At 40.0% G+C, this 13,165-nt stretch overlaps 1 protein-coding gene across 2 annotated transcripts in view; it reads left to right on the top strand.

Moving 5' to 3' along the window:
• The first annotated feature begins 2,823 nt into the window (after window positions 1–2,823).
• Window positions 2,824–13,165, top strand: part of AMN (amnion associated transmembrane protein) — a 118,280-nt gene continuing 107,938 nt past the window's right edge. For both annotated transcript variants that reach the window (XM_084826679.1, XM_084826671.1), the window contains exon 1: window positions 2,824–2,956. In XM_084826679.1, coding sequence (XP_084682805.1) covers window positions 2,845–2,956 — 112 coding nt within the window. In that variant the 5' untranslated portion in view covers window positions 2,824–2,844. The remainder of the gene's footprint in view (window positions 2,957–13,165) is intronic.

Genomic DNA, 13,165 nt, shown 5'->3' with positions numbered 1-13,165 from the left:
GGAAGAAAAGACCCATTTGACACTATTATTAGTAATTATAAGATAACAGGCATTTCAGAGAGGGAATGAGCATAAATGGATAATACGCAGCAGTTATATAGAATGTTACCATTTTACAAACAATGAATGAAATCCAATTAATTAAGGCTTAATGATATCTCCCAAACCAATTTCAGAGCAATGCTCTGATAGCCCTAATCTACAACCCCACTTCCATTGGAGCAGTTCCATTAACTTTAATAGGACTTCTTTGGAGTAAATGAATTGTGGATTGCAGATTTTTAGCTTGGTCCTAAGATCTGTTGTGCAGGCAAATATGTGCTGGGGATGGGATGTACTGATGGGATGTCTTTGCTACTGTCTTTATTTTTTTCCTTTATTTTACTCCCCTTTCATATTTTTTTCCCAAGGGTTTTCAAAATCACCATAGTAATGCGAACATGTATCTTGGGCTCCCATACTACTTCTGTTAAATATTAGAGAGACACAGGGGCATTATTGAAAGTTACCCTTGTCCAATCATTCATAAATTCATCACAATTATATATACCACTCTTCCTTTGCTTCAATGACTTACACATGGCTCTTATGTACTCTCCTATCCTACTTATAATGGTCCAACCTTCTTAGCTTCAGCAATAGAATTGCATCCTGTGCTGTCAAACTATTCCTGAGTTTGCCACTCAGGGTGTATCCAAACCATACTGTGGTTTTAATGTTTTATATATTTTATATTGTTTTATTGTGTGCTCTTTGGTTTTAATTTTTGTGAACTGCTCAGAGAGCTTTGGCTATTATAAATAAATAAACAAACCAGAGTTTCCCACACTTTTGGGGCCAGTTCCCATGACTGTAGGGCTCACAGCAGCTTACCGGTCGGTCAGCATCCTACCAATGGCCAGCAGGTTGTAGGCAGTTGCCATCGTGTACAAATTAAGACTTTTGTCCATAACTCTGTGGTTAGCACACATGCTTTGCACACATAATGTTCCAGTTAAATCTCATCTCTGCCTCAGACCTTTGAGGGATGCTACGAGTCAGAATAGACAATACTAGGCTAGGTGGACCAATGCAATGTGAGCTTCAGGATTTTGCGGGGGCTCAATGGCCCCCCTTAACCTGAAGAATGGGGTCGCACAAATGTTCATGCTGCTTCTTTCTTGGACACTCCATGGAAAGTAAGAATGAGACACTGTTGGGGTGATGGGTCCTTTGCCAGTCTTAGAGCCCCAGAAAAAACTTGCCACTTGGATCCAGCCCTGGCCTGACTAAGGCTGACTGAAGGTAGTTTCATATATTTCTTTATTTTATTTATAGGCCACCTTTCTACCAAATTTCTATGTGAATTTCTTTAAATTCCTGTTCCCTCTCTGTACCTTTTCTCTTTGGCATTTTGACTACTGAATTGTAAGACGTTATTTTAAACAATGTACTGTGCTGAGTGCATTGGCAGAAAGATGGTATATAAATGTAGCAAGCAAACAAAAATGCATTCAAAACAATGTTTGCAATGACATGAAACAAGCATAATCCTAGATATGTGGCACTAGCTGCATATAACTAGATTATCATGAGCAGGAAGACATCATGCAACAAGCTGCTTCCATGAGACCAGTGGTAAGGTGATGAATTGACCCTTGGTTTAACACTCACTCTACACCAGAAGTGGGATACTTGAAAAGAACACAGGTAACTGATTTTGTTTTGAAGCTTCAAGTCAGACTGCACAGCCCATAATGACCCTGCAATGGCTTCTGGCTGCAGTGAAGGCAGCTGGGGGGAGCAGTTAGTGATGAACTATAGCTCAGGAAGAAATCATAGCTCAGTAGTGGCACACATACTTTGCATGGAGAAACTTCCCAGTTTCATCCCTGGCATCTCCAGTTTAAAAAGGAGCAGGTAACAGGTGATGGAAAAGACCTTTGCCTGAGACCCTGGAGAGCTGCTGGCAATTAGAGTAGATAATACTGGTCTAGATGGACAAATAGTCTGACCTGTTATGAGGCAGCTTCATATCAAGTCAGAGATGCATATAGAGTGTGAGGGTTCGATGCACACAAGATGCACTTCTGTTCAAAGCCACCATATGAGTGCATCCCCAGATTTGCAATGCTCAAAATTCTAATGCCCGGATGAGAGCAAGTTGCATTTGTTGGGCTGGTTTCAGGGAGCAAAGGTCAAGGAGCTATTCAGAAACCTGAGTGCCATAGTGGGAATCTCATAAGGTTCAGACCTGCACAATTTGTGTGACCCATTACACCAAATACAGCCTACCAGCCATATAAAAATAAACCTAGTTTGTCAAAGAACAGATCTATTGGACTGTCAGTGTGCTATCTTTAGGAGGCCACATGTAGGCTTGCAGTACTGCTCAGATTAGCTTTTCTGTGTCTCGCTTGAGGCACAGATGTGACTTTTGCACTGTGTAATATTTAAAGGAAGTGTGAGATCCAGCCCTTGGTGATGGGCTACCATCCAGATCATGCTTCAGCAGGGACACATGAAATGCACCCTTCTTACAGATAAGGCCTCTCATAGAATTGGGGGTGGTGGTGCGTGCAGACATTGTCCTCTTTGATTTGTGGCCCTCCCATATTTCCCCACAACTTCTTCAGTCTTTTTTCTTACTAGGAAAAAAAAAGGACAAAAAGATGGCTTTTCATCACTGCACAATGCCTTTTGATAGTTAGCATTGCTATTGTTGTTAGCATTGCAAATGCAATTGTTTAGCATTGCTGTGTCTGGATAACAACAGATTCTGTGTCTGAAATAAAGAAAAAACTTTATCACCCACTTAGCTGTCTTATTGTCATGCAGAGTCTCCTTCAAATTCCCAAGTGTCATATGATACTGGGTAGTCCAAAGTTCCTTGGGAGATCAAGAGGAGATAAAGTCCAAGTAACACGGTGTGAAATGAAGGCGCTGCTTTTCTTCTTCATTTTCTTGCATCTCCTTGGTAAGTAAAGTAATGGTGAGTAGCTTCCAAGACTGGAAAATGGAGGCAAAATTACTTCCCCCTCTCATTGCAGTTATGTGCAAGAGCGCCATGGATTCAGTAGATCGTGATATATTTAAAATTCAGGCAGAAAAACTCATTTCCAGATGGACAAAGAGAAAGTATTGGAGTGGTGATCTACATATCTAGCGCACTAAATGCGGCTCGGATTTTTCTTTCTTTGCTTTCTATCCCTGCCTCTCCCTCTCCCCTCCCCACATGTAAAGCCTGAAGCTATGCACTGTGAGAGGAGTTCTGTTGAATATGCATAGCTATTTAACATTCAAAGACCATGATTCCTTAGTGAAAGAACTGATTAAAGCAGAAGGCAGAATATTTATAGAAATGTAAAAACTGCATTAAGGGAACAACACCATGGCTGTCCATGTGAAATTTGATGATGATGATGATAACAACAACAACAACAATAATAATAATAATAATAATATGATGATGATGGTGGTGATGGTGATGGTGATGTAAAACATAAGCTTCATAACACATTAAAATCAAGCTACAAGCAAACATAGACTTCCTTATGTTAAAATCAATTTGGCCCTGCTGAGAATATGGCAATATTATATTTCAATTTGCAGCATTTTATCATATAAAATAACATGGTAATTACACAAGAAGGAATAACAGGAAATCAAATAAATTGAATGTTTCTCCTGCACAGTAATGATAATAATACTTAGCATTTATATCATGCATTTCAAATGTTCAAGATGCTGAACATTATCTCATTAAGTTTTACAACAGCCTTGTAAGGTAGGTCGGTATTATCCTCATATTACAGGTGGAGGACTACAATTAAGAGAAGAGTGACTTGCCGGAGAGAGCAATCCTATGGCCGCTAGACAGTGTCTAAGTGGCCATAGGATTTTTCAGTTTCTGGGAACCGCACTCCCCTCTCCCTCCCCCGCTGCCTTGTTGGCAGCACAGTTCTTCCCCGTCCCTGTACTTGTAATAGCAGTGCGGAAGGGGCGAAAAGGGGGCATTCCCAGGGGTGGGGAGGGGACTGCGGAAGTGTTGTTATGACACTTCCTATGCGCCGTCTGGCCTCCTCTGCCCCTGTTCTGATGACCCCGTCTGTCTAGCTGCAAATGCAGGGCAGCTGGAGCGCAGAGGAGAGGATCCCCTCCGTGCTCCACCCACCCTCCATTGGATTGTTGTCTGCCTCCAAGTTCAGAGGTGGCTGACTATCCCGGTAGAATTGCACCCTAAATCTATCTTGTAAGTTCAGACATAAGTTGAGATTTGAAGCAAGAACCTCCTGGCTCACAGCTCACACATTCAACCTTTAACACTATGCCATATTTCATATTTCTGACATTTTGTGAATTTTTTGTACTTGTTTTGAACATTACTTTTAACAAGATTAGGAAAAAAATAAGTGAATGAACATATCACTTACATCAAGACACTTTTCATAAAGCAATTTAAGCACATGCATCTAATTTTAATTTCATTGGTGGTACCATCAAGGCATGTAGCTTTTTCTTTTGTTCCACTTGAGAGGGTAGGACAGCAAGGTTTGCTCTACTCTTTGACAGGGTGGATGACACCTTATCCGAGGCACCATGCAATGGGGAGTTCCAAGTATATGTCCAACTCATGGATTCATTTGCCTTCCTTGCAGCCTGTTTTTTGCCTTGCAGCCTGTTCTCCATGGCTGAGTTCTCACTGAGGTTGTCAGCCAATGTCTGGGCTGTAGCACTTCAGACTGCATGCATGACCAAACAAAAAAACATTTCCTCCACACAGAGAACTAGATGACAACTTGTCAGGGTTCCCTTTGTGGCCTGGACCCCCTGAGAAACTCCTTAAGGATCTCGTGCCTCCTTAAGAATCCCACCTTCTTTCTTTTAAACTTCCCTTTCCCAGTAATGTGGAGTTTAGGCTGTAGACGTGGGGTGATTGCCACTTCGGACACTTGGGTGTTAACCACAACAGTTTACTGGTAAATTAAAGCAAACAAATTACAACTAAAGGTATTTAAACAATAGAGCTGGCATTAACAGAAAATAAAAGTTGCAAAGTGCAAGTTCCTTTACTTTAGCTGTACTTAGACTTCTCCATGCTGCTTCTTCCTGCTCTCTCTTCAGGCTCTGGTCTCCCCAACTCTGGTCTTACTGCTCCAGTCTTTCTGACTCTCTCTTTTTATACCCACCTCCCCCAAAACCAAAAGTACTGCTTCAAACCTGAAGAAATGAAACTTAACTGGGGAAATGAAACTGAAAATCAGGGAAATGAAACTACTCCTCTCAAGAATACCCTCTCCCAACAAAAAAACTCCAGGCCTCTAGGCCTGACCTTTTCTAACCTCTGTAGGCCTCAAACCTTCATACAACTAGTTGGATTTTTTTCTAAGTGCCCAAATTTTATTTTTAATATGGGGAGCTTTCAATCATATGAATCCCCAACTTCATATCACCTACAATATGAAGTGATATAGCCCATAGGTTTACCATCTCAGTGAGGGATAAACTAGAAAAGATGTCAGAGATTTCTCTAAATTTAAGCAAATAACAGTTGGGGGTAGGGAGCCATTGGATCAGGACAAGGGAAGGAGATTTCCTTACTCTTTCCCCAAGCACCATTTTCTTGATGAAAATTACCTCTACCCTCAAAGCTGCTCTTTGTCCCCTTAGGTTAAACTTATCTCTATGCAAGCTGTGCATGCCACTTTCTCCTAATGAGGCAAACAGCAAGCCTACTGCAAAAATGAACTGCTGGTAATTAAATATGCCAAGTCCAAGGTCCTAACTTCTACTAGGAGGAGGATCAAACACAGATGGCAGATAAATGAGGATCCTATTGAACAGGTTACAATGTACAGATATTTGGGTGTAACCTTTCCATTCATCAGGCTCCTGGAGAACACAAATAAACAATGCCATTGTGAATGCTCAGAGGAGTGTAAATGCAATCCTTGGCTTTTTTTTACACCTTAGGGGGCCAGCATATCCCTTCAGCCATGCAGGTATTTACAGCTAAGGTGACAGCTCAGATGCTGTATGGTTCACAGATATGTGTTTATGGCAATTGTGCCCCATTTGAAGTTATACAAACTAAATTTCTTGTTTTATACATATAATAATTTTTATTTTTATAAAGAAAAACAAAACACAACAACAACATAAAGACACAATTTTTGTTGTTCAGTCGTTCAGTCGTGTCCGACTCTTCGTGATCCCATGGACCATAGCATGCCAGGCCTTCCTGTCCTCCGCTCTCTCCCGGAGCGTGCTCAAGTCCATATTCATTGCATCAGTGATACTATCTAGCCATCTCATCCTCTGCCGTCCCCTTCTCCTTTTGCCTTCAGTCTTTTCCAGCATCAGGGTCTTTTCCAGAGAGTTTTCTCTTCGTATTAGGTGGCCAAAATATTGGAGCTTCAGCTTCAGTATCTGTCCTTCCAATGAGCACTCAGGGTTGATTTCCTTTAGGATGGACTGATTTGACCTCCTTGCAGTCCAGGGGACTCGTAAGAGTCTTCTCCAGCACCACAGTTCGAAAGCATCGATTCTTCGGCGCACAGCCTTCCTTATAGTCCAGCTCTCACAGCCATACATTACTACTGGGAAAACCATAGCTTTGATTAGACGGACCTTTGTCGGCAAGGTGATGTCTCTTCTTCTTACTATGCTGTCTAGGTTTGCCATAGCTTTCCTCCCAAGGAGCAAGCGTCTTTTAATTTCATGGCTACAGTCACCGTCTGCGGTGATCTTGGAGCCCAAGAAAGTAAAATATGTCACAGCTTCCATTTCTTCCCCTTCTATATGCCAAGAAGTGATGGAGCCAGATGCCATGATCTTAGTTTTTTTAATGTTGAGTTTCAAACCAGCTTTTGCACTCTCCTGTTTCACCCTCAACAAGAGGCTCTTGAGATCCTCTTCGCTTTCTGCCATTAGGATGGTATCGTCTGCGTATCTGAGGTTGTTGATAATTCTCCCGGCAATCTTAATTCCGACTTGTGATTCATCCAACCCGGCGTTTCTCATGATGTACTCTGCATATAAATTAAATAAGCAGGGCGACAATATGCAGCCTTGTCATACTCCTTTCCCAATTTTGAACCAATCGGTTGTTCCATGTCTGGTTCTTACTGTTGCTTCTTGACCCTCATACAGGTTTCTCAGGAGACAGGTAAGGTGGTCTGGTACTCCCATCACTTTAAGAATTTGCCACAGTTTGTTGAGATCCACACAATCAAAGGCTTTAGCGTAGTCAATGAAGCAGAAATAGACGTTTTTCTGGAATTCTCTTGCTTTCTCCATGATCCAGCGAATGTTGGTGATTTGATCTCTAGTTCCTCTGCCTCTTTGAAACCCAGCTTCTACTTCCGGTAGTTCTTGGTTCGCATACAAGCCTAGCTTGTAGGATTTTGAGCATCACCTTGCTGGCATGTGAAATGAGCGCAATTGTGCGGTAGTTTGAACACTCTTTGGCGTTGCCCTTCTTTGGAATTGGAATGTAAACTGACCTTTTCCAGTCTTGCAGCTACTGTTGAGTGTTCCACATTTGTTGGCATATTGAGTGCAGCACTTTAACAGCATCATCTTTTAGGATTTTAAATAGCTCAGCTGGAATACTGTCATATCCACTAGCTTTGTTGTTAGTAATGCTTCCTAAGGCCCACTTGACTTCACTCTCGAGGATGTCCGGCTCAAGTTCAGTGAGCGCACTATCATGGCTATCAGGGACATTAAGATTTTTCCTGTATAGTTCTTCTGTGTATTCATTCCACCTCTTCTTAATCTCATCTGCTTCTGTGAGGTCCCTGCCTTCTTCGTCCTTTATCATGCCCGTCTTTGCACAAAACGTTCCCTTGAGATCTCCGATTTTCTTGAAGAGATCTCTAGTCTTTCCCATTCTGTTGTTTTCCTCGATTTCTTTGCATTGTTCATTTAAGAAGGCCGTCTTGTCTCTCCTTGCTATTCTCTGGAACTCTGCATTCAGTTGGATATATCTTCCCCTTTCTCCCTGGATTTTCGCTTCCCTTCTTTCCTCAGCTACTTGTAAAGCCTCATCAGACAGCCACTTGGCTTTCTTGCATTTCTTTTTGTTTGGGATGGATTGAGTTGCTGCCTCCTGAACAATGTTACGGACCTCCGTCCATAGTTCCTCAGGCACTCTGTCTATCAGGTCTAATCCCTGAAATCTATTCCTCACCTCCACTGTATATTCATAAGGGATATGATTTAGGTCATACCTGAATGGTTGAGTGGTTTTCCCTACGTTCTTCCATTTAAGCCGAAATTTTGCAACAAGCAGCTCATGATCTGAGCCACAGTCAGCTCCAGGTCTTGTTTTTACTGACTGTATAGAGCTTCTCCATCTTTGGCTGCAAAGGACATAATCAATCTGATTTCGATATTGACCATCTGGTGATGTCCATGTGTAGAGTCGTCTCTTGTGCTGTTGGAAAAGAGTGTTTGCTATGATCAGCGTGTTCTCTTGGCAAAACTCTATTAGCTTTTGTCCTGCTTCATTTTGTACACCAAGGCCATGCCTGCCTGTTATCCCGGTGATTTCTTGACTTCCTACTTTAGCATTCCAATCCCCTATGATGAAGAGGACATCCTTTTTTGGTGTTAGTTCTAGAAAGTGTTGTAGGTCTTCATAGAACCGATCAACCTCAGCTTCTTCGGCCTCAGTGGTTGGGGCATAGACTTGAATTACTGTGATGTTGAATGGTTTGCCTTGGATTCGTACTGAGATCATTCTATCGTTTTTAAGATTGTACCCCAGTACTGCTTTTCCCACCCTTTTGTTGACTATGAGTGCTACTCCATTTCTTCTAAGGGATTCTTGCCCACATTAGTAGATATGATGGTCACCTGAATTAAATTCGCCCATGCCTGTCCATTTTAGTTCGCTGATTCCCAAGATGTCGATGTTCAGTCTTGCTATCTCATGTTTGACCACCTCCAGCTTACCTTGATTCATTGATCTGACATTCCAGGTTCCTAAACAATATTGTTCTTTACAGCATCGGATTTTCTTTTCACCACCAGACACATCCACAGCTGAGTGTCCTTTCGGCTTTGGCCCAGCCGCTTCACTCTTTCTGGCGCTACTTGGAAATACCCTCTGCTCTTCCCCAGTAGTATATTGGACACCTTCCGACCTGAGGGGCTCATCTTCTGGCATCATATCTTTTAGCCTTGTGATACGTTCCATGGGGTTTTCTTGGCAAGAATACTGGAGTGGTTTGCCATTTCCTTCTTAAGTGGACAACATGTTGTCAGAACTCTCTGCCATGACCTGTCCATCTTGGGTGGTCCTGCACGGCATAGCTTATGGCTTCACTGAGTTACTCAAGCCCCTTCGCCACAACAAGGCAGTGATCCATGAAGGGGAAAGACACAATAAACATACACTAAAATATCTCTTAAGATTGTAAGATATCTACCTTTGGCTCCCCTTACACAACAAATGCTCATTATTATTCTCTAGTTCTTATCTTAGTTGTATATCATACATTGAGTTCACAGACATTATCTCATTTCTCTCCTAATTTTAACAACAACAACAAAAAAAGAGAATTAACCATCTCAAAGTTCAAAATCCACATACATAGATATCATTTTTCTCTATTTCTTGTACAAATTCTATAAAAGGTTTCCAATCTAACATAACTTTAGTTGTTGATCCTTCTTTAATGCCAGCTCCATCATTTTCATGATCCACTCGCTCACAGTTGGTATTGTTTCATTCTTCCACTTTTGTGCATACAATAACCTTGTAGCCGTTGTCATATAGAGAAAGAGGGTTCCCCCCTTCTCTTTTATGTGTTTATCTTTTAGTCCCAATAAAAATGTTTCTGGCTTTAATTCTATAGTAGTCTTTAATATTCTTTGAGCTAAAGACTTTATTCATTTCCAAAATGTTTTAGCTTTTTTACAAGTCCACCATAAATGATAAAACATTCCCTCTTGATCTTCACTTTTCCAACATTTTCCAGAAACACCTTTATACTTTTTAGACAATTTAAATGGTGACATATACCATCTTTACATCATCTTATAAACATTCTCTTTAAGACTTGTACATAAAGTAAATTTTAAATCTTTTCCCCATATACTTTCCCACTCTTCCATTGATATATTATGACCAACATTTTGTGCCCATTTTGTCATACAATCTTTTACTTGTTCATCCTCTGTCTCATACCTTAACAGTAATTTATACAGTTAAGCAATAACATGTCCATCATTTGTACACAGTGCTGTTTCAAACTTAGATTCTGTTTGTTCAAATCCACAATTTTTCTCATCTATTTTAAACCTTTCTTTAATTTGCAAATATGAAAACCACTGACATATATGACCTTCTTCCAATAAGTTTTCCCTTGATTTTAACTTATATTCCCCTTGTGACAGTTCCAGTGAATCATTATATCTTATCCATTTATGAGTGCTATCAAATTCTCTTGTATGCATTGCTTCTTGTGAAGATATCCAACATGGTATTTTTTGACAGAGCCTTAATTTATATTTATTCCAAATTCTTAATACAGCCATTCTTATATAATGATTATTAAAACCTACATTTACTTTTGTTTTATCATACCACAAATAACCATGCCACCCATATCTCAATTCATGTCCTTCTAGTTCTAAAAGTCTTCTATTTTTCACCGTCACCCATTCCTTCATCCACATCAAGCAGCAGGCAGAAAAATAGGTTTTAAAATCTGGTAATCACCAAGCCACCTCTTTCCTTTGCATCTTGTAAAATTTTTATTTTAACTCTTGGGTTTTTTGCTTGCCATATAAACTTCGTTATATCTCTCTGCCACTGCTTAAAAAGGTAAATCCGATGTAATAATGGGTATCATTTGAAACAAAAATGGCATTCTAGGTAATGCATTCATTTTGATTGTTGCAATTTTCCCCAAAAGTGATAGTTGTAATTTTTCCCATTTTAATAGGTCTTGTTTAATTTCATTCCACATTTTAACATAGTTATTTTGAAAAAGCATACAATTCATATTTGTCAAAAAGACTCCCAAATATTTTACTTTCTTTTCAATTTGGAAGCCAGTCTTAACCATCAACTTTTTTTTTCTTGAACATTCATATTCTTTGTTAAAAAATTTGTTTTCTGTTTATTAACTTTGAACCCTGCCACTGCTCCAAATTCTTTTAATTTTTTCATTAAAATTTCAATTCCCTTTAAAGGTTCAACATAAACACCAAGTCATCTGCAAAGGCCCTCAGCTTATATTTCTCCTTTTTAATCTTTTTAATCTCCTTTTTAATCTTTATTCCTGTAATTCAATCATCTTGTCTTATATCTCTGTTCAATAGCTCTAAAACCAATATAAACAATAGCGGTGACAATGGGCAACTTTGTCTTCATAGAATCATAGAATAGTAGGGTTGGAAGGGGCCTACAAGGCCATCGTCTCCAAGGTCTTGTTCCTCTTCGTATCTCACAAGGTTTAGTCAAATCCCCATTTATAATTATTTGAGCCTTTTGGTCAGTATATACCTATTTTACCCATTTTATAAAGTTTTCTCCAAAGTCCAGTTCTTCTAAAGGCTTAATTAAAAATTTCTAGTTGAGATTATCAAATGCTTTCTCTGCATCTAAAAAGATCAAAGCCGCTTGTTTTTCTGGGTGTTTTTCCAAATATTCCACCACATTCAAGACCATTCTTACATTATCTCTCATCTGTCTCCTTGGTAAGAAACGACTTTGGTCCTCATATACAAACTCCTGCAATATTTTCTTGAACCTTTCTGCCAAAATTGTTGCAAATATCTTATAGTCATTGTTTAATAATGAGATTGGTCTGTATTTTTTTGTCGAGGTTAAATCCTATCCTTCTTTAGGTATTAATGTTATATATAATGTATATATAACATTGTAATGTATATACATTATAATGTATATATAACATTATAACGTCAGATCTATCTCCGATATTACTATCCTTCCTATACAGATCTTCCGTATATTCTTGCCACCTTTTCTTGATCTCTTCTGCTTCTGTTAGGTCCTTGCCATTTTTGTTTTTGATCATACCCATTTTTGCCTGGAATTTACCTCCGATGTTTCTGATTTTCTGGAAGAGGTCTCTTGTCCTTCCCATTCTATTATCTTCTTCCATTTCCGCGCACTACTTGTTTAAAAATAATTCCTTATCTCTTCTGGCTAACCTCTGGAATTTTGCATTTAATTGGGCATATCTCCCCCTATCACTGTTGCCTTTTGCTTTCCTTCTTTCTTGGGCTACTTCCAGTGTCTCAGCAGACAGCCATCTTGCCTTCTTGGTTTTCTTTTTCTTTGGGACGTTTTCTGTTGCCACCTCCTGAACAATGTTGTGAACTTCTGTCCATAGTTCTTCCGGGACCCTATCTACTAAATCTAGTCCCTTAAATCTGTTCTTCACCTCCACTGCATCTTCATTAGGAGTATTAGTGAGCTCATATCTAACTGCTATGTGGGTCTTCCCTATTCTCTTTAGTCTGATTCTAAATTGTGTAATAAGAAGTTCGTGATCTGAACTACAGTCAGCTCCAGGTCTTGTTTTTACCGACTGTATAGATGTCCGCCACCTTTGGCTACAAAGGATGTAGTCAATCTGATTTTGGTGTCGACCATCTGGTGAAGTCCATGTATAAAGTCATCTTTGAGGTTGTTGGAAGAGAGTGTTTGTTATGCACAGTGAGTTGTCTTGGCAAAATTCTATCAGCCTATGTCCCGCTTCATTTTGTTCTCCCAGACCATGCTTGCCTGTAATTCCAGGTGTCATTTGCAAATATGCAAATAACAAACAAATATGGTTGTTCTTGGTAAATAATGTAGCTTTTCCACCCATCTTCATATAAAAAGGGTTCTCATCTATTCAGGCACCCAAATATTTAGACACACACAGTCAACTGTTGCATTAACTGTTTACCCATAGGACTTATAGCAGAGCTTTCCAAACTGTGTGTCGCGACACATTAGTGTGTCGCTGGCAGTGTGTAGGTGTGTCGCGCGAAAATTATGCGGAAGGGCACCACGGAGTTCCCTTACTCACGTTTGCTTCACTTGGTCCCTCCCCTGGAACTTCCTAAAGCAGCTAATGTTAAAGCAGCTTAGCTGCTAAGGCTTAGGTGCTTTAACATTAGCTGCTTTAGGATCACGTGGCGTCTTGATGCAGGATGC

Source organism: Heloderma suspectum, chromosome 1 (assembly GCF_057233095.1).
Source record: "Heloderma suspectum isolate Gila_16-S chromosome 1, 16-S_ref, whole genome shotgun sequence".
NCBI lineage: Eukaryota > Metazoa > Chordata > Lepidosauria > Squamata > Helodermatidae > Heloderma > Heloderma suspectum.
The sequence above is the reverse complement of the archived record's forward strand: the minus strand, read 5'-3'. Positions and strand labels throughout refer to the sequence as shown.